The sequence below is a fragment of the Protopterus annectens genome, chromosome 17.part0 (genome assembly GCF_019279795.1).
Source record: "Protopterus annectens isolate FY-2018-M chromosome 17.part0, PAN1.0, whole genome shotgun sequence".
In the NCBI taxonomy this organism is placed as follows: Eukaryota; Metazoa; Chordata; order Ceratodontiformes; family Protopteridae; genus Protopterus; species Protopterus annectens.
In genome coordinates this window covers 361,199,657-361,221,772 of record NC_056751.1, presented here as the reverse complement: position 1 = coordinate 361,221,772, position 22,116 = coordinate 361,199,657, and the positions used below count along the sequence as shown (strand labels likewise).

General features: G+C 43.9%; 1 protein-coding gene across 1 annotated transcript in view; it reads left to right on the top strand.

Annotated features, from left to right (window-relative positions):
* Nucleotides 1-22,116, top strand: part of HRAS (HRas proto-oncogene, GTPase) — an 814,425-nt gene that overhangs the window by 742,154 nt on the left and 50,155 nt on the right. The window contains exon 5 of the mRNA XM_044059181.1: nucleotides 10,563-10,655. Coding sequence (XP_043915116.1) covers nucleotides 10,563-10,655 — 93 coding nt within the window. The remainder of the gene's footprint in view (nucleotides 1-10,562; nucleotides 10,656-22,116) is intronic.

Sequence of the window (22,116 nt, the reverse complement as noted above, 5' to 3'; positions counted from 1 at the left end):
GTTGCAGTCCAGGTTACCCACCCACCATCCCCCTTTTCTTCTGATGGAACCTATCTTTCCTTCTCTGATTTATACAACCTTGTGGTGTATTTGCTTGTAGATGAAGGTAAAGTTTATATTGGTGCATGCAATTATACATATATACATTTTGGCAACCCTTTTAGGGGGCACCTGATATCTGGGGCAAGAAAAACTAAAGAAAATGGTGGCGGCTGCTTCTTTTATACCCCTGATGACCTGATGTCAGGGAAGGGGAAACAGCAGCCGACGCAGGACCCAGGACTTTGGAATTCAGGCTGAGTGAGGGCAACCTGCCAGCAAGATTACCCAAATGTAATGACTGCAACAGTGAATACACTCTAACATCTACATTTATGGTAAGTGTACACAACTGTACTGTAATGGTACTCAATGCTAGAAGTCTAAATCTCAAAATGCACTCTGTCGAGCCACTCCTAAAAATGGAGAACATCGATATCTGTGCAGTAACCGAGACCTGGTTCAAGGCTTCAGAGAGCACCCCTGCAATACCAGGCTACAACTCGTGCCACACTTTTCGGCCACCAAACTACGACCAAAACATTGAAGGTGGAGTGTCCATATTCACACCTCCAGGCTAGTTGCTTAACGCAATGCATCTGAAATTCTCCAGGTGCAACTAACACTAGGTAAGACTCTATTCCAAATTGTAGCTTGCTACAGATCCCCCACCACGCCCCAAAATTCTCACTACACCTTTTTAAACATGCTGGAAAATATTAAGGTACAACCAAACACCCTAATACTGGGTGATTTCAACTACTCTGCCATTAACTGGGAAAACTACTCGTGTGCCAACACCTTTTCCCAATGGTTCTTAGAATTCATAAATTCCAGTGCCCTGGATCAACTAATCCACTGTCCCACCAGGGGCACCAATATCCTAGACCTGGTCATTACCAACATGGGAGATAGATGCTCCACACCAGTGGTCACCACCTTATTGGTCAGGTCGGACCATAAGCAAATCACCCTTGACATCCACATCCCACCCCTCAGTAAGGAAACCTCCGTAAAAAACTTCTACAAAGCCAACTTCATGCTACTCAAGTCAGAAGTGACAAACTTCATGACACCTATGCAGATGGGATCTGAAATTTCGACTGCTGAATCCCTACACTAAGGCACTGTACGAGCACATCCACTTGTGCATGAATCGTGTCATCCTAAATAGAACCAAGATGCCCTCCTCCAAAAAAAGGAAGCCAATCTGGTGGTCCTCTGCCATAAACAAACTGTACAACAGAAGGAAGAAAAGAGGAAAATCCCAGGATGCAAGAAACTCCTTTGCCAGCCTCAGTAAGAAGCTGAGATCCCTCATAAATTCCTCAAAAGCTAGTTACGAAAATAAAATTGCCAAAGATTCCAAAGACCATGACAGGGCATTCTGTAGTTATGTCAAGAATCTAAATGGCAATGCTCAGATCTGCTCTGAGCTACAATAGAATGGCATTAAATATACGGGTCTATATTAGATAAAAGTTTATCTTACCGAATTCTGACATTATCGAAAATCCTGGAACTCGAAACTGCAATTGTGGGGGGCTGTGCTCCCACATCCCCTGCTAAATATGTATTCCATCTCTGAGATCGCACTACAGTGACGAAAGGGCAAATATTCCCATCTTCACTGTACTGCAATCTCACAATTCCGGTTTCGGGTTCCTGGATTTTTGCTCATGTTAGCGTTCGGTAAGATAAACCTTTGTTTATCTAATATAGACCCAAATATACTGATCCTAAGGATATTGCCAGTATCCTGGCAGATCAATTTAGTGCCAACTTCACCCCCCTCTCACCCCCTGAAGGGCCCATCTCAATACCAAAAGATTGCCACATTCTGTTAATTACGGCCACACAGGTAGAAACCGCACTCTCCAACGCTAAGAATACAGCATCCATGGGACCAGATGACATCCCAGGCTGTGTACTACATGAACTGCAAAATGAACTGGCACCTCATCTAAGTGTCATGTTTAATCATAGCCTCACCTCAGGCTTTGTGCCCACTGAGTGGCGCACAGCTACAATTATCCTACTCCACAATGGATCCTGGGAACTACCGTCCCATCAGTCTGACGAGCCTGTTCTGCAAGGGCGTGGAACGCATTATCATGGAACTTGTAAACAAAGACATTGGCAACCTTCAAACACTGGACCCCACCCAGTTTGGGTTCATGACGGGCCGATCTTGTCTCCTCAACCTGACTGACTTCTTTGAATTGGTCTCCAGAGCTGTGGACAAGGGTAATGTGGTCCACACAGCCTATCTGGACCTCACCAGTGCCTTCAATACCATCCCCCACTCTGGAATCTTAGATAAACTTACTAAGCTGGGCATAAACCTACGTCACTCGATGGGTTGCCAACTGGCTTACTGACAGAACCCAGACTGTAAAAGTAGTCGACTCCATATCCAGCTCCAGACAAGTGACAAGTGGAATACCTCAGGGTTCAGTCCTAGGACTGCTCTTGTTTGACATCTATTTCTCTGAAGTACAGTCCAACACTAAGGGACTCTGGCTAACAAAGTTTGCAGATGACTGCAAACTGGGAGCCATTATTGAATCCCCAAATTATGTGGATATTCTACAAAAGGGCCTTACAGAAACGGATGCTTGGTGCCTTTGGGAAAAACCATGTACCCATGAATTACCACATAGGTGGCAGTACACTAAACACCGAAAGTGTGATGAGAGACTTGGGGACACAGGTGGACAGTGGTCTCACCTTCGATAACCACATCGTCACAACAGTCAGGAAATCCTTCTGTGTGGCACACCTCATCACTAAGGGCTTTTCATCCAGGAAAAAGGAGGTCATTGTCCTACTGTACTCCTCCCTCATTAGACCCATTATAGAGTATAACGTCCCATTTGGTATGTACCTCTCAAGACATCTGCAACAACTGGAAAGGCCGCAGAAATACCTCACTAATAGAATCACAAGCCTAAAGCAGATGCCCTGTGCTGACTGTCTTAAAAAAAAAAAAAAAAAAAAAAAAAAAAAAAAAAAAAAAAAAACCTCCACCTATAATCTGTCTCATCATCTATTCAGAGGCAATCTCTGCTTAACATACAAGGCCATGTCAAACCCAGAGCTGTTGCACATGCTACACTTAAAGAAATCCCAATCCCTCAGAGACGCACGCTCCAGAGTTCTAAACCTTGTCATCACAATGAACAAAACATGCTGGGGGGATAGGTTCCTGACCCAGAGACTCCCCAGACTCTCGAATAGACTGCCCATACATGTCAAGCAGAGCGCATCTTTGGCCCTCTTCAAAAGGAACCTTGATGATTGGATGGGAGGTAGGAAATTCACCCCAGGGATCACGTCAGTCACCCTGCTAAACAGGGGTCCAGGGAAGTAAATACTGTGGGAAGAAATAGCCATAGAATTGTTATGGCTAGGCTTGTATAGGCCCTGGGGCCGATAGCTTATTACCAACCTATGAAATCTATCGGAGATCAGAGGCAAATATTTTTGAAAAATAAATGGTCTGTATAGGATTTAGCAATAGCTGATGGTGTTGATCGAAGGGATGCAACAAGATGAGGCAAGCCAGAGATTACTGGGGGGTGGGACAGAATATTGAAGGAATGTATGCATGTGATGGTGGCATAAGTAGGTCACCTGCTGCGGGATATCAGGAGCATTTGAGTTATTATGGGATGTCTGCGAACAGCTTAGTTATTCTGGGGAGCTCTAACCTTCCAGGGGTGGACAGGCTAGTTGAATATGACAAAGAGCTATAAGAGTAATTGTGCTGTTGGACTGCTCTTCAGAGCAAAGGAACTGGGGTATTAAAAAAGTAGAGGGCAAGCCAGAGATGTCAGGGCTTTAGGAAGCATATTGATGGAATGTGTCAGTGGTATGAGTAGGCTACTTACCACATCGTGTCTGGAGCTTTTGAATCATCTAGGATGTCTATGGACATGTTTGCAACTCTAGGGAACTCTGACATTCCAGACAGAGGATAGTTGAGTAGGAGTGAGCAGGAGATGCATAAATAAGTTTGCTCTTACCAGCTTATTCTTCAGATGGTTCATCAATCCAGACATTGCTGCATGAAGGCAATGTTGACTTAGGAAAGATGCAGAAAGTTCTGTTAGAGAAGTGACTGATCAACAGTCAGAAGTGTTAGTAAGTGTTTTGTTGAATTTTTGGTGCCAAAAGGAGTTCAGGTACTGTAGGATGCATGCAAACAAGAGTCATCAGTCAAGTTTAACAGTTCAAATAGTACCTTTATCTGTTGCCTATGTGATGCAGAGGGATGGAACTTGACTATGTCCTAGGTAATATTGGTTTGACTAGTCATTCAGGTGCACAGCAATCTAATGTGGAGAGAAGACGGTGGCTGCTTTTCTTGTTTTTGGGTGACTGAGGGGTGCAGTAATGGTGGAGTGCACCTCTTCTTTGACTTTAGTGAAGACTGCACCTCTAATAGTTTTGCATTAATAAAAAGAAGGATGGACAGGGCAGTAGAAAGAGAATGTCCCTGTCATGTAAGCGGATAAGGGATTCCTCCATTGCATTGCCCTTTGTTTGTCCCCTGTGTATATAATGTGTCACATATTAAAGGTAAGATAGCTTTAACTGTGCTACTTAACTCTGCGACAATTGTGACACAGTAACACCCCCCCATGTTGGTCTAATTACTAGCTGCATAGAAATGAACCTATTCTGACAATTTGATGGTAAGGGTTAATTTAGACACCAAGACATGGAGATTGAAGCAATGAGAGGTGCTAATAACAGTAAAATGCTCTAATGGAATCCTGAGAAGCAAACATGCCAAAAATAGGATTGAAAAATGCTGTGACTGATAGAACCACTGGGGCTTTTAGGAGTGGTAAAACAGTAGACTGTGCTTCATATTAATCATTGCTCCAGTAGCCTAAGCTTTATGAGTTGTATCCTGCATAGGATAATAGGATATAACAGCCAGCTCCTAAAGCTTCAGGACACTTCATGTACCCATTGGACAGCTTGAGCTGAACTGACTAAAATAACGAATTAGGCACCAAGCCCTTCAGAAGTTTTCCAGTGCTGAAGAGAGCACTTTATGTGGGCTTTTGAGGACCCAGTGGTCAGCTATTGCTGTTCTATCGCTTATTTTTAAAAGGGAGCACACTTTTTTATTTTTCTGGTAAAACATTATTAGATGTTGAAAATTACTTTTTTTCTGTGGAGAAACCGTTTATTTTACTTTTGGGGCCTGGGGAAAGTGTTTAAATGATGTTTACCATGTTTTTGTGGAAAAAGTGACATTGTTGCAACTTTCTTGTTTTACTGACTGACTACTGCTAAGCTTCCTTTGGAATCCATCTGCATTTTCAGCTTGGCCATGGAACAAACTACCAGTTCCTTGGTTGGACCTTCTTACAGCCACAAAAATAAAAAGTGTAATTAAACAGCCTTTGCCACCGCAGCAAGCTAGTAATTTGCATCATCTGCAGGTGGGTGACTGTTGTAGCCACAGTTGTTTTGATATATAATGCTTTGTGCATGCTGTGATATTCCACTTAAGGTATGACAGGGCCACAGCTGATTGCTGACTGAAGAGGGCTCCCCAATGACTAGTGTTACTAACCATAACTCTCCTGGCGCGGCCTCCCAAGAGAGTGACTACATAGCAGTCCAAGTCTTAACAACAGTCTTGAACTGTTTACTGAGGGGTGCATTTCTGTTTTTCTGCATTTGCCATAATGTAGGGAGTCATCACAAAGGAGCTGTGGTATCTAGATGTCGTTATGTGTGACCATAGCTTTGTGCTGTTAGATTCTCTCCCTGAAGGGCATCTCAGAGGAAACAGGTTGATACCTCAGAGTTTTTGGGACTGACCCAGACACTGCAGTAGAGGCTCTCCATCCTTCGTGACAGTGGCAGGGCCAGGGCCAGGGTTTTACTCCCACCTCTTTTTTCCAAAGGGGCTGCGAGACTGACTTCTGTTCTCATCCTCAGAACTGTAACAAGCACATAGTTTGCCTGAAGTTCAAGATGGTGTCTGTCCAAGGGAGTCATTACCCTGCAGTCACAGCTAGATAGTGTGGCTGCACACAAGACATTTTCTGGCACATCGCTGTTTGAGGTTGGCACAGGAGCTTCTTTCATTGTGGGTGAACATCTTTTTCTGTATTGAATTCAGCTATTGTGTTTTCCATGCAGCTGGCCATGGTTTCAGAGGCTGCGGTGAAGAAATTCCATCCATGTTTTTTTTTTTTTTTTTTTTTTTTTTGTGCTAGCTACATTGAGGGACACTGGCAGTATTTTTGACTTGCTTATTCCTGTTGCATGCCATTGAGAGTTCCCATACACTGGGAGTATTTCTGTCTGAGCCCACCTCAGAAGGTTGCTGTTATTGGGTTAGATTTGGACACTCTTCTTTGCTGTTATTTATCCTTAGAGACAGGCTAAAAGATCATGGAAACCACAATAAGGATGCAGTGGAGGGTCCCACCTTAGACCCTCTTGCAGATTCTGCTCAAAATGGTGACGAGAGTGTTTTCTTTGAATTTGCATGTCTGATTATGTAAGTGCTGAATTGGCCAGTGAAGTATCAGTTGCTGTAGAATTACCAGTTAAGATCTTCTGCCATCATGCACCTGCTAGCAAGTTTAGGAGTGGGGAGCAGTCTGCAGCAGTTCCCCTTGTAGGCATTTTCCTTCCTGCAGCTGGACCCATCCTAGATTCTGGCAGCGGGTGTTATGGTTGCAGGTTTCGAGTTTATTTCAGCTCCTTTATCCATTCATCAGCATAGGAAATGGGCTCTTAAAAAAAAAAAAGTGTGGAGCTACAGGCATTGTTTCTAATTCTGATTTTTTTTTTTTTTTTGGAAGGGAAGCTGAGACCTGAGCTGTACCTCATTTGGTTTTACAATCCGTGTTTTGTATAGTGGCTGTCTTTTATGGATGTGCTAGTCTCAATATTTTAAATCCAAACAATTTGAAAATTTAAATCTGATTCTAGTTTAAAAAAAAAATGTAACTTTGTAATACGCATTTAAACCCTTTTTCAGGGAAGATTTATCTGGTGTGTGTGTGTGTATATGTATATGTATATGTATATATATATATATATATATATATATATATATATATATATATATATATATCCATCGCAGTCATACTAAACAGCAAATTAATGAAGACAAACCACTGTACTATAGTAACTTTCAGAATAGTACTAAACACAACTCTAAAAAGTTCTGTAGAGCCATTAAAGAAATCTTGCATAACATACATAAATTCAACCCTAGTCCCTCGCCTAATAACTCATCATTCTAAACAGTGATACAGTTAGTCTCTTATTTCATAGTTAGTATAGCATTTCTAACCAAAGATTCCCCAGCATCTAATCCTAACCCTGCAAAGCAGCCGTGTATCACCACATCCACGTTCACCTTCAAACCTCTGCCCACATACTGTATAAAACTACTCTTAAACTCAAACCATGCTCTGTTTCGGTTGATGACCTTCTAAGTGAATACCCTAAAATAGCAGCAGATAGCATTGTGTACCTTGTCTCAATCCTTATAAATAGGTCAATCATGGAATCCCACTTTCCCTCTCACTGGAAAAAGTCATACATTATCCCTTTGCACCAGAGAGGAAATTCAGCAGGCATTACTAACTTTAGACCTATAGCAATTTTATCCCCCCTTTCCAAAATAATTGAAAAATGTATTCAAAAACAGTTGCTAAACTGTCTAATGCAGGAAGAACTCCCATCACCCACACAACATGGCTTCTGTCCTTCCCTTGGTACTTCCACACTCCATCTAACTTGTATAAATACTATCAGTAAAGCTAAAGATAATAGCAAACTAGTCTTTTCATTATTTCCAGATTTGTCTAAAGCCTTTGACACAGTTTGTCATGGCAAACTTCTACTTCAGATGTCCTTATTACGTCTCTCAACCCTCCCTTCTGTGGTTCAAAAGCTACCTGTCCAATAGGTGTCAGTTAGTAGAGTGGCACTCCTCCTTCACTCCATCCCTCCCGGTCACCACCAGCGTACCCCAAGGTTCTATCCTTGGTCTCCTCCTATTTAACATTCTCACCAATACCCTCCATACAACAGGCCTTCTGAATACAGTACACAGATGACTCCCCACTCATTTGCACATTTGACAACATGGCACACCTCCAAAAACCTGCTTGGAAAGCTTTAACAGCAACTGAAACATGGCTTTGTAACTCCCAACTCATGCTCAACCTTAAAAAAAAAAAAAAAAAAAAAAAATTACTACTATTTTCCCCCAAATCCCTTTCCCATGAAAAAAAACAAAATTTAAAGTCCTCTCTCTTGACAATACAGCCATCAAAGTTGCTTCTTATAGCAGATTATCAGGGATGATAGTGAGTGATGATCTTAAATTTGACCTGCGTATACAAAGTTGCATAATAAAAACTCATCAAAAATTAGGGATGGTTTGCAGAGCCAAAAACGTGCACACTGAGGCAACTAAAGCTACACTTGCCACTACTTACCACCTCCCCACACTTCAAGATGCTCCCATCCTTACTACAGCTTCTTACCACTATACAGTTATCCATAACCCAACTGCTTGTCTAGTACTAAATTACATTCTACACAACTATGTTCCTAGTCTGTCATTCCGATCCAGTGACCAAAACCTCCTGTCTGTCCACAAACCTATCAGATCTGCTGGGCATTGTCTGTGCTTGTACCACATTGCTAAGGCCTGGAACTCCTCATTTGTATCATCAGGTCAATATCCTCCCTCCCATCCTTCAAAACCATTTTGAAAGACTTTCTAGCCAAAAGATGGCTTTGCTGTTGCTCAGTACCTGTATAAAATATATCCATAAATGTGAACAAATACTATTAATACCGGACATCTTTTTACTCTCCCTTCACTCGCTTCCTTACTTCTATCAGTTTCTCTTCCCGGCTTTGTTTGTAAATATACCACAAGCCTGCTTTTCTCTCGCTTCACATTGCTGTTCCTGTTTGTATTATACTAACTTGCCTTTAATTTCTCTATAAACTAACTAAAATTCTTTAGCTATTAAATCATTGTCATACAATTGTATCTGTTCCAGAGTTTTCATATTGTCTAATTTGGCATAATTATTTAAATTACGTTTGCTTTTGTATTATTTTTAGACTATAAAATTATTGTTCTTAAAACATTCTGTAACACTTTGGAGCTTTTCTCCTGGGCCTCTGCTGAAAATGTGCTTTTTCCCAGTTGGAGCTTCCCGGTAATCAAATGTCAATAACTAAATAATTAAAAATGGTCATCATTTTTACCTAGATAAGCTTGCAGTATAGCTCTGCACATACTAAGCCCGTCATAGGTTAGAAGATGGAGTGTATTAAGGAGAGAAGTGTAGTAGAAGTTGCTTGGTGTTGTAGCTGTGGGGTTAAATTCCTCTTTGGTAAATCTAGAGTTTTGTGGAGTCTGTCCCCCCTCTTATTTTGTGGTATGCTGTTTTTAGGCAAGTGGGCATGGTGCTGAGATTACTTATGTAAGTGAAAATAGTTTGGTGTCCTGCAAATTATGTAGCAAGCTTTCTAGGGTGACATCAGTCTGTCTTTTTCCAGAGTTTTTTAGTTGGATGAAAATAGGGAAGGTGGAGTCTACAAGTTGGAAGCCTGGGAAGCTGCTGTTAGCATCATAACAGTCTTTTTTTTTTTGGGGGGGGGGGGGTGCATGACCAACAGCATCAGAAAAAAAATCTTTTGCAGTTATCTACTTAGTCATGTTGTCATTTTCAAGAAAATGTGTCTTGAACATATTGTGTTCTATGGAGTCAAACAATTTTGAAACCTATATGAAGAAGTGTCCACATTTCTTAACCTCAGTGTGGAAAACTGTTTGCAAGACACTCTGATAGCCTTAGTAGTGCTAAAACCATGTTGCATGTGGGCAGTAAAACCATATTTAGTGATGCCTTTCACTAGCAAAATATCCGTGCTCCTTTTAACCGAATGGGGAGGATAGAAATGGGTTATTTTCAGGACATGAGAGTTTGCTAGGTTTAAGAGTGGATATCCTGGCTTTCCCTAGATTAAAAGGAATAACTTGAACTATATGAAATGTCACACATAAGGGCTGGTTGTGGTAGTGAACGGGGGAGCGTGTTAGGCTCATTAAGTTGAGTGGAGGCCATCCATCCATATGTCCCAACTTGTGGAGTTTGTTGTAGAGGTCGAGGTATCCGCTTTCTGCCAGTAGCTCTGAAGTGTAACATTGTATTCGTAGGGATATGTTTTTCTTCCCAATTATTAAATTATGTAGCGTAACTACATTAACAGTTCTCATTTGATCATTTTTCTTAATCTGTGTTATTACTGCTGTCCAGTGTTAATTGCTACTCCACTAAGTGTACTTCATGGATTTTGTAGTAGGAAGCATAAGGAATCAGCATTCAGACTGACTTTCAGTGGAACTGTCAAGTTTATTTTTTATCTGTTTATGCACACAACACATCTTGCATTTTTGCAATGCTTTCTTTGATCTACTGATGTTTTTTTTTTTTTCATTTTAGTTGGCACGCATTCTTCAAGACAGCCATTCTTCTTTACATAGATGCATTGCTTTTTCTGCGTGTAACTGATCTTCATCTTCTCATTTATGTCTGGTAATCCAGATCCTGTCATTATTTTCTTTCATTGCTTTAAATTTGATGACATTCTGTTTGTTTGCTGCACCATAAGCTTATGTAGCTCTAGGGTATAATCTTTCATAGTTTTAATTTGAGCGATAAGATTATTTTTATAAGGTCTTTAAAACAGCGTGTCTGTACTGTACAGTTAGTCAACATTTAACCATTTCCCAATGTGTATAGCTCTTGCGTAGTAGTTATCTTTTTTATTTCAGAATTTACTGCTTATAGTTGGTCATTTTCTTGTAGAAAGATTGATGTTATGTAGTCCTATCTCGCCTCCATTATTACGTGTGGGTTCGGAGCTGATACTCTGCTCCGACTCGGCCGCCTTTAGAATGCCTGAAAACTTCTGATTGGCTCATGGCTAGGAGGTATCCCATGGTGCATGAGCACACTCCCCAGATCTCATTTGCCGCGTCTTCAATCGGAAGCTTTCTTGGTTGGCCGTGGCTAAGTGATACATTTTTTACTATTATTACTTCCTTTTTAGGAATTTATTGTAGAGAGTTTTTCTATTAAAGCTTATTACTGATAGTCATTTTTTGTGACTTCAGATTTGTGACTTCAACCGGATTTGATTTGGTTATCGGATATTTTATTTTCTGGGCCTATTGCTTGTTCGCGTGTGGTATCCCTTGAGTGTGTGTGTTTTTTTTTGTTTTACTAGACCGTTTAAGTTAGAGGTTCTAGTTTCGTCCCTTTTTGTTCTTCACACTAGGTCCGTTTAAGTTAGCGGACCTAGTTCCCCCCACCCCCCTTTTTCTTAGAGTGTGATAGGGCTAGATCTGTTTGTTAGAGGATCTAGTTCCTCTCATTGTGTGAGTGTGTTGGCCTTCCTTTGCTGTCAATATGTCTAAGGAATCTAAGGAACACAAACAGTCAGGCTTTAAGAAGTGCATTAAGTGTTCACAAAAAATGTCCATCACTGATAGACATAGTGTTTGTGTATATTGCTTAGGGGCCATACATCTGCAAGAAACCTGCCTTTTATGCCCTTCTTTTAGCCCTAGAGTGCTCCAGGAATGGAAGAATAAACGTATTTTAAAAGGTCTGTTGAAACCTTCCTTCAAAGAACATCTAGCCTTTTCTTCTTCCTCTCCCTAAGTCGCAGCCTTCTAGGAAGGATAAGGGCAAAACTTCAGACCGGCCTTCTTTGGCTCCAACTTCTGCCTCTGAACCACCACAGAACTTAAAAAAAAGCGGAGTTGGTATCATTCTCTTCGGCTTCGCAGTCTTCGGAGCCGATTGAGATTTTGGACATAGAACCTGCAGTATCGGTAGCAAGTGTTTCAGTGCCGATCACTAGCAGCCCTCTTCGGAGCTGGTCAACGGATATTCCACCAGTCTCCCCTACTCTTAAATTGCTGATATTACAGAGAACAAGGTCACCCATGCTGTCCTCCAGATCCTCCAGGTGTCTATCTGAAGACATCGAGAGAGTGGTGCTCAGACTCCTCAAGTTGTCGGCCTTGTCAAGGTTTTTAACGGCTCCGACCCACTCTGTCTCGGAGCCGACTCCTAGCTTTCCTGCTTTCATTCCTCCTCTAACCCAGAATGGGCCTTCGGAGCTGTTATTACCAGTACCGACTACAGTGGAGTCTTTGGTTCCAGCACCTCGTGTGGTTGTCTCGGAGCAGAGTTCCGCTCCGACACTCTCTGCGCCATCTGAGGTGTCTAGGGTCCGAAGCCCCTCAGTTGGCCCCGATGGGCACACTTGGAACCGAACTTCTTTGGTGCCGAGTCTCCCTCTTGGTGTGTCGGCCCCAGTGAGCTCGGACCCTACATCGTTCTCCGAGCCGATCCTTCTGGAGCCATTGGCACCTCCAGTTTTTTGGAACAGAGGTGTCTTTCGGAGCCGGAGGAATCTGTCTTCGTGAAGATGAGAAGCATGCTGGATAGCTCATTTCCCCCCATGTAGAAGTACCAATGCTATAATCCCTCAAGCGCCGACTACAGTTTCAGCATCTTCTCTTCCCCTGGATGGCAGAGACCCACAGCCTCAGGGCCCCCACTCAGGTGGCCACCAATCTTCTGAGGCCTCCCCAGAGAACCCCGCTGAGTAGACCCCTCGGAAGAGATCATGTAAGAGGAAGCATGTAGACTCCCCTGATGAGTCTCTCACATCTGACACTGACCTCGATGAGTTGGAGGGGTCCCCTAAGTCGTCCTCTGAAGATGTCTCCTTTGCAGATATCTTGGAGATTCTTGGACAGAGAGGCGACTGGCCCACTGTTACCCCGTCTGATGAGGAATCAGTGTACCTGAAGGCTTTCGGGTCTCAACCCTCAGCTTCATGGGTGTCTCCCCCATTTGACGAGTTACTGGATCTTGTGAGTCAGAAAGCATAGAAGACTCCTGATGCTGTGGAACCGGTCCCCAGGAGGCCGAACAAATTTCTTTCCGCCCCTAAAGACACAGAATTTTTATCCAAGGGCTTACCTGTAGATGCCATGGTGGTGGCATTAGCCACTAAGAAGGAGCTAGCAGAGACTTCTTCCTCGATCCATCCGCCCAGTAAGGAATCCCGAATGATGGAGTGATACGGGAAGCATATCTTCTCTTCAGCGGCTTTTACACTTCGATCGCTGAATTATCTATCACACTTCACAAGACTTCAGAGAGATCTCCTGAAGGAGTTAGGAGATGCTCTTCAAGGTATCTCTACTGAAGGAGTCCCATCTACAGTATCTACTCCGTTGGCTACCTTAACATCCATTGTTAACTCCTCCATGAGGCTGATCTCATACACAGCTGATGGTGCGAGTAGGGCAGAGGGTTCAGGAGTCTCCTTAAGGAGATGCTCTTGGATGCATCTATGCAATTTTGCTGAACCTTTCAAGTCTACATTCACCAATGCTCCTGTTGAGGGATCCTCTTTTTTTGGCCCCAAAGTTTGAGATACCCTCACCAGGTGTGAACAAGAAGGAAAGACACACTCTGCCGTGGGAGTCTGTTTTACCGTCCCTTCTAGACCTTACCCTAAAGGTCAGAAGAGTGGTAAAATGTGGTTCAAGAAATCAGAGATCTTTCCAGGATACACAGGGTGTTTCCTCCTTCAGAGGCAAGGGAGGAGGAACAAATGGTAGACGTCGCCCTAGAGGCAGGGGAGGTTCACAAAATCAGGGAGGTCGTGATTCCTTTTGTGACCGTCCCTATCAGCGTTCCTGATGTGGAACCCGACTGTGCGTCTCTGGAGCCGGTCGGGGGTCACCTGTCTTTGTACCCAGAAGCCTGGCTAAATATCACCCGAGACAAGTGGGTACAAGACATTATCACCAGAGGTTACTCTATACCCTTTTCCCTTCCACCATGCCCTCCTAAAAGGATCCCAGATGTACCACCCAATCAAAGGGATCAAGCAGCTGTAGAGATAGAAAAGCTGCTGTTAAAAAGAGTCGTCCAAAAGGTCCCAGCAGACCAGACAAGATTCTGAACATACTCCAGATTCTTTTTAGTTCCAAAAAGAACAGGGGACTGGAGACCCATTTTAGACCTCAGCAGGTTAAACGAGTATGTAAAGAAGTCCAAGTTCCGAATGGTCACTCTACAATCCATGCTCCCTCTGTTAGGGAAAGAAAATTGGATGTGCACAATAGATCTTCAAGATGCCTGCTACCACATCAAGATGGACAAAGCATCAAGGAGTTTTCTACGCCTCTGGCTGGGAGCCAATCATTACCAGTTTCGGGTGCTGCCTTTTGGTCTCACCACAGCCCCAAGGGTGTTCACCAAATGCATGACAGTAGTGACAGCCCATCTGAGGCGTCAGGGAATCCAAGTTTTTCCATACCTGGACGATTGGCTCCTGACCGCCACCACCAGACATCTTCTAGTTCAATCCAAAGACTCCACAATCAAGCTCTGTTCCCAGTTGGGAGTCTCTATAACTTGGGAAAAATCCTTAACTTTGTCCGCTCAATCTATAACCTTTACAGGAGCAAACATAGACATGGTCTCTATGATAGCCAGACTACCAACAGACAGAATACAAAATCTTTCACAGCAAATTTACAGGTTACTTCCCCTTCGAAGAGTCAAAGCGAAGGTGGTGTTAGAACCTCTTGGAACAACGGCGTCTACTATAACATTGGTACCATTAGCAAGACTACATATGAGAATACTCCAATGGCTCATGTCATCCCAGTGGTCTTTTCAGCAGTTGCCCTTGCATCACCAGATACTGATCACAGATTCTTGCAAAAAGGATCTCCATTGATGGATTCAGCCAGGTCACCTTACCACAGGGACTCCCTTTGTACCGCACCAACCCGTTGCCACTGTAACCACAGATGCCTCTCAGATAGGGTGGGGGGGGGGGCATTATCTAGGCAGAGCTGTCCAAGGCACGTGGCAAGATCACGAGGCCGATCTGCACATCAGTGTCCTAGAGATGAGAGCAGTGCTTCTAGCATTGCAAACACTTCACGACTTTCTCCCTCTAGGGATGATAGCTATCCAGACAGACATGTCACTGGTATGGTATCTAAACAAGCAAGGAGGAACCAGATCTTACCCCTTATGTCGAGAGGCCCTGCAAGTTTGTAACTGGGCGATTTCTTCCCAACGCTTTCTCATTACAACACACATCCCGGGGACATCCAACGTGATAGCAGACAAGCTAAGCAGGGCAATTTTGTTACCTCACGAATGGTCTTTGAACCAGAAAGTAGCCTGACAGATCTTCCACAAATGGGGACAAGCCCTGCTGCGATCTCTTTGCCAGCCCCATCAATGCCAAATGCAGCACCTTTTTCTCCCTCATTCCCCCTCCAGGAGAGTCTCGAGAGAGGCACTCATCCACGATTGGCCCTCGAGACTTCTCTATGCTTTTCCTCCTTTTCCACTCATTCCCAAGGTTATACAGAAATCAATGTTGTTGGGAAGCAAGATTATCTTCATCGCTCCTTACTGGCGTCGTCAGATTTGGTTCCCTTTCCTCGGACCTCACCTGTTAGACTATCCATGGACCCTGGACCCAGCACCAGACCTCTTGACACATGTCAGGTTCTCTTCATCCCTGTCTCCATACTCTCAAACTGCTCCAGTTCCATCATTAGTCAGGCTTCATGATCTGTCTCCAGCTGTAACCCATATCATTACCTCTTTTCATAAGCCCTCTACTAGAAAATTGTACAACAGTAAATGGAAGAGATTTTCTATATGGGTAGATAACAGAAAGGTTAATCCATTTACAGCTCCCATTCCTATTGTCTTAGCATTCCTATCAGAACTTTTTCACCAGGGCTCAGCAGCTGCTACACTCAGAGTTCATCTAGCAGCAATATCTAATTTTCATGTGGGGATTAGGAATTCTAACCTTATGTCCCACAAACTTAGCAAGACCTTTCTCAAAGGTTCTATGATGTTAAGACCTCCCGATGTTAATCGTGTTTCACTGTTGCAGTCATTACTCTTGGGTTATTCTGCTGGCAGGCTACCCGCAGTTGGCCTGAATTCCATAGTCCTGGTCCGGCGTCAGTTGCTGTCGCCTCTTCCCTGATGTCCGTGCGCCAGGGGTATAAAAAATGAAGCAGACGCCATTTTCTTCAGTTTTTCTTGCCGCACGGTGCCCGAAGCAAAAGCAGTTCTCAAGTGCCAGTCGGCCGACTCCTGAGATTTTCAAATCCGAATTTCAGAACCGAAGTCTTCATTAAAGCTAAAGTACCCCGTTGGGGAAACTTTTTTCTTGCTCCAGACCGATGTCAGAAAAAGTTAACAATTGTATTTCTTGCGGGAAGCAAATACCTCATAAGGATTTTCACTCTTAATGTATTCCTTGCCTAGGCCCTGACCACAACATTGCTAGCTGTCGGTTTTGTGCTAGATTTAACCAATGCACTATTAAGCGTCGGTTCGATTTTGCATTTCATTACTTTGGCCAAAGGTTTAATTATATAATGCCATCAGAACAGCCGACGACCGGAGTTTACAAAAAACGCAAGGACAAGGAAAAGGATAGGCATCCGAGGTACAAAACCGACGACGAGCCCTCCGTTAGGCCGTTCGCCGGTTCTCAGTGAGGCGCTTTCTCAGCCCCTGGCACCCGCTACCTCAGAGCCACAGGCCTCTTCCGACTCCCACGTGGAGCTGATTGGGCCTCTGGATAATCAAGGTATTGGACACTTGGAAATCATTCCCTCAGATGGGTCTGGAGCCACTGAGCAGGCATCGGCTTCTGAGGGTGTCTTCAGACCTTCACAGTTATATGTTAAACCATCTTCAGTTTTAAAAGACAAAGACTAAAGCAGCTCTAAAGACAAAGAAACAAGTACAGCATTCTCTTACTCAGACTTCCATGCCTAAAAAACAGATGCTTAAAATGGCCAAAGACCTAATTACTTTGATCAGGGGTTCCCATCCCCCTCCTGATAAGAGGCCTAGGCAAGAGACGGAATATGATTCTTCTGATCAGGTTTCTATTTCCTCTGATTCCTCTTCTGAACAGGATTATTCTATACCTTCCTATGAGGATTCTGATGCTGAAGAATCCATTCCTTCAGCTTCTCCTCCTGAGGATTGTTCTTTTGGGGAAACACTGCATACCAAGAGGGAGCATTTCCACTGGGAGAGCTAAAATTACTCAGAATCTAAGAAAAGGCTCAGAGACTTTCTGCTATTACCTCAGCACAGACCCCTTGCTATTCCACCTGTTCTAGACATTGTAGATGATGTATTTTCAGAGTCCGGCCTGTCCCCTGACTCTTTACCTCCTGCACCTGCTAAGCCTGACAGATACTACAGGGTCCCAGATTCTCATAAATTCCTATATAAAACCCCGCTGCTGACCCAGAAACTATATCTCAGGGTCCCAAAGGGTCAAAGCTTCCAGTCCCCTCTTATAGGGATTCTAGGGCACTGGACAGATGGGGGGGGGGGGGAGTTTTCACTTCTGCTACCTTGGCTGTAAGGGCTTTTAAATTGTCAGTTTCATATGCTTAAATATCAGCAATACTTAATGTCACTGCTTAAACAGAAAATGTTGACAAATTCTGAATGTTCAGAGAACAAGGAAATGCAGGATTTATTGCATGCAACTGAACAAGTGGGAAAGCATACTTTGCAATGTGGTTATGGATTCACTGGAGGCCTCTTGCAGGGCCGTTGTTACAGGTTCTGTTATTAGAAGGCATGCTTGGTTAAAGGAACAGAATCTACCTGATCATGTTAAAGCAAAATTATTAGATGCTCCATTACTGCATGATACTTTGTTTGGTGCTTAAGCAGAAGGTGCTTAAGCAGAAGAGATGTTGAAGAAAATGGAGGATAAAGCGAAATAAATGCAGACAGTTAAGGATTTCTTACAGTTACTGCCACACAGATTTAGCAGGAACTGGCCTTCCAAAAATTGGTCCTTTCCAGTGTCAGACAGGATGTTCTTCATCTCACATTGCTGCAGTCCTAACACTTGGGGGTAGTCCGCTGTCCCAGTCGGCCCGAATACCAAAGTATAAGGCTGACGTCGGTCAAGGCGCATTTGTCTGACATCAGGACGTCAGGGTACAAATGCGCATGACCGACGTCATATCCTCAGTCTTTTTTGCCGCATGGTCCGATGCAGAAGCAGTATTGCGAGTGCAGGTTGGCGTTCTGAAATTTTCTGAAGTCGGAGTTTCAGACCGAATCAAAGTTGGCTAAGTACCCGTTGGGAATATTTTGTTTTTCTTGCCTCAGTATTTAACCGGATGTCAGAAAAAGTGAATAACTGTATTTCTTGTGGGAAACAGATACCTCATAGAGATTACCATACATTGTGTATACCTTGCTTAGGGCCTGAGCACGACGTTGTTGGCTGTCGCTCTTGTGCTAGATTTAACAAACGCACTATTAAGAGAAGATTAGATTGTGCCAGGTTAGTTTTGGGAAGCGTTGTAATTACAACATGCCGTCGGATGCTCCGGCCGCTTCGTCTAAAAAGCGCAAAGACAAAGCAGCGAAGCCTAGGGTGGAAGAACAGTCTGTCCCGGACGTCGGTTCTTTAGAGGGCTCGGTGGAGCCGGTGGTTCTACCAGAAGTTCCTTTGGATTCTCAGGGAGAGACTTTACTGTTACAAGATGTGTCCTCTCAGGAGGTAGGCCAGGCTGACGGGGCTTCTCAGGTAGCTGTTCTCCCCTCCCTTCCTAAGGTGGTTAGGCCCTCCCCTTCTGTTTCCAAGGCTCCTTCTAGAGGCCGGCCAGGGTTAACTTCAGTGGGGGTCTCCCCTAGTTCTTCAGGGTCTCTGCCTAAGAAACATATGCTTAAAATGGCAGAAGATTTGATTACTATGATTAGAGGTTCTTTACCCCCCCCTGATAAGAGGCCTAGGGTGGAACCTGAGCTTGAGAGTTTTGAGCAGTGTTCGAGGCTTCTGAGTCTTGACTGAAGACTTGCAGGAGTATCCTCCTTATTCTGATTCTGATGTAGATGACTCTACACCTTCGGCTTCTCCTCCTGAGGATTTTTCTTTTTCAGAGACTCTTCATTCCATGAGGGAGCATTTTAAATGGGAAGGTCAAGATTTCTCTGATTCTAGGAAAAGGCTTAGGGAATTTTTGTTTCTACCCCAGCATAGGCCTTTAGCTATACCTCCTGTTCTGGATGTAGTAGAGGATGTTTTTGCAGAGGCTTCCCTGAACCCTGATTCTTTGCCTCCTGCCCCAGTTAAACCGGACAGGTATTATAGGGTGCATGAAGCTCATAAGTATCTTTTTAAGAGTCCTAGGGCAGACCCAGAAACTGTTTCTCAGGGCCCTAAAGGTGTTAAGGCTTCTGTTGTTAAAAATCCTGTTCCTTCTGATAAAGAGGCTAGGGCTTTGGATAGATGGGGGGAAAAAGGTGTATACTTCTTCCACTTTAGCCATGAGGGCTTTGAATTGCCAGTTTCACATGTTGAAATACCAAAATTATCTCCTTTCACAATTGAAGTCTAAGGTAGATGCTCTGGCGGAAGGTATTGAGTGTAAAGAGTTGCAGGATTTGGTTCATGTTTCTGAACAGGTGGGTAAGCATTCCTTGCAATGTGGTTTTGATGCTGTACAGGCCTCTTCGAGGGTGGCAGCCACTGGTTCTGTTCGCAGGCACGCCTGGCTGAGGGATCAGAATTTAGCTGAACATGTAAAGACAAGGATTTTAGATGCTCCTTTACAATCTGATGTGTTATTTGGTGCGCCTGTGGAAGCAGTTTTAAAGAAAATGGAGGACAAGGCTAAGTCTATGCAGACTGTTAAAGATTTTTTGCAGGTTCAGCCTCCAAAGTTTAGTAGAAATTGGCCTACTAAGGGGTGGACTTATCCTTCTTATGATTCTCAGTCTAGGGGTAGATCTAGACGTGGTAGGGGCAGAGCTCGAGGTTCTTTTAGGCCTAGAACAGGCAGTTCGCCTGCCCAGTCTTCTGGTGAGGGCAGGGGTCAGTCCTTTCGTAAGCAGACCCAATGACTTGCCTTTTCAGCTGCCAGAGCCTTCTCGTCTGGCAGCACCTTTGGGAGGAAGGCTGGCACTTTTCAAAGAAAATTGGAGTGTTATTACCCAAGACAGATGGGTATTGGATGTCGTTCACCACGGTTACAGGTTTTATTTCCATACCTTGCCTCCTTTCAAAGGCATGCCAGACATTCCTCCTATACAAAGAAAAGAGGCTCACAAGCAAATTTCTCTGTTGCTCCAGATAGGGGCCATTCAGCCGGTTCCTGTGCCAGAAAGGGGCCTAGGATTTTATTCTCGCCTGTTCCTAGTACCAAAGAAGGGGAACACGTGGAGACCAATTTTGGATTTGTCTATCCTCAACACTTATTTGGACATTCCCAAGTTCAAAATGTTGACGTTACAACAGCTTTTACCTCTGCTGGGCAAAGATCACTGGATGGTAACTTTAGATCTCAAGGAGGCTTACCTTCATGTGCCTATCAGACTCAGTTGCAGGAAGTATCTGCGTTTCCGAGCTGGAAATTCACATTATCAGTTCTCTGCATTGCCCTTTGGCTTATCTACTGCGCCCAGAGTATTCACAAAAGTTCTGGCTCCAGTTGTAGCTTTTTTCAGGCTAAAAGGAATACAAATCTATCCTTACTTGGACGACTGTCTGATTCTGGCTCAAGAAAAGGACGAGCTTCTTCAGCATCTGGAATATGTGATAGCAGTGCTAAGATGCCGGGGTATTCTGTGATCGAAATAAAGTCCAGTCTAGTACCCTCTCAAGACATGTGCTTTCTGGGTGTGAGACTGAATACAGCAGCCCAGATGGCCATTTTAACCCCGGACAAACAAAAGAGTCTATCCCTTTACTTCCATCAACTATCTCATCAGTCCGTGCTGACTGCAAGGACAGTCCTTCAAGCATTAGGGTTCATGGCATCTTGTATTCTGGTGCTTCCCAATGCCAAACTGCATATGAGGAAGCTGCAATGGTATCTAAAAATGTATGGACACAGCACTGCCAGGATTTGGACACTGTCATTCCAATAATACCTTGCATTCAAAAGGAATTTTGTGGTGGGCTCAGGAATGTCACCTAAACAAGGGACTCTCTGTGACCCGGCCAGAGGCGAGTCAGATTCTAACGACAGATGCCTCAGACATAGCTTGGGGAGCTCATCTGAATGGAAAGTGGATACAAGACAAGTGGCCTGCCAGACTACAGCATCTACATATCAACATGAAGGAGATGTTAGCAGTCCAGTTTGCATTAATGGCTTTCAAGGAGTTACTTCTTCCAGGGCAGGTGTTGATTCTAACAGACAACACAACTGTCATGTGGTACATCAACAAGCAAGGGGGAACGCATTCTTATCCTCTATGCAGGCAAGCAATGATTTTGTGGGAGACTGCGCTCAGCTTGCAGCTAAATCTACAGGCAAGGTTTCTGCCAGGAGCACAGAACTCCTTAGCAGATGTGTTAAGCAGGCAAATCATGGATCCCCACGAGTGGAAACTGGATCTTCATGTATTTCGACAATTGACAGTGTCCTGGGGAACTCCAGACATAGATCTGTTCGCTTCTCCACTAAACCACCAGCTGCCAAAGTTTTGCACGAAAAGGTTTCATCACACAGCTTGGAAAGTGGATGCTCTTTCGTTCAGTTGGGAAAATCTTCATGTGTATGCCTTTCCACCTCTGCCTCTCCTCCCAAAGGTACTCCTAAAGGTCAGACAAGACAAGCCAAGGATGATTTTGATAGCTCCAGATTGGCCTCGGCAACACTGGTACCCATTACTGAGGAATCTGGTAAGGAAGCCTCCATGGCCTTTACCTTTAATTCCACACCTTTTGTCTCAGAGGGACGGTCATCTCCTCAATGTCAAGCTTCACTCTCTTCATCTAACAGCCTGGCATATTCTGTTTTGAACCACAGCAGGTCTCAACTTCCTCAACAAGTTTTGAATGTGATTATGGAAGCCAGAAGACCTAGTACACGTAAAGTGTATGCAGAAAAATGGAAGAGATTTTTATTTTGGAGTGCAG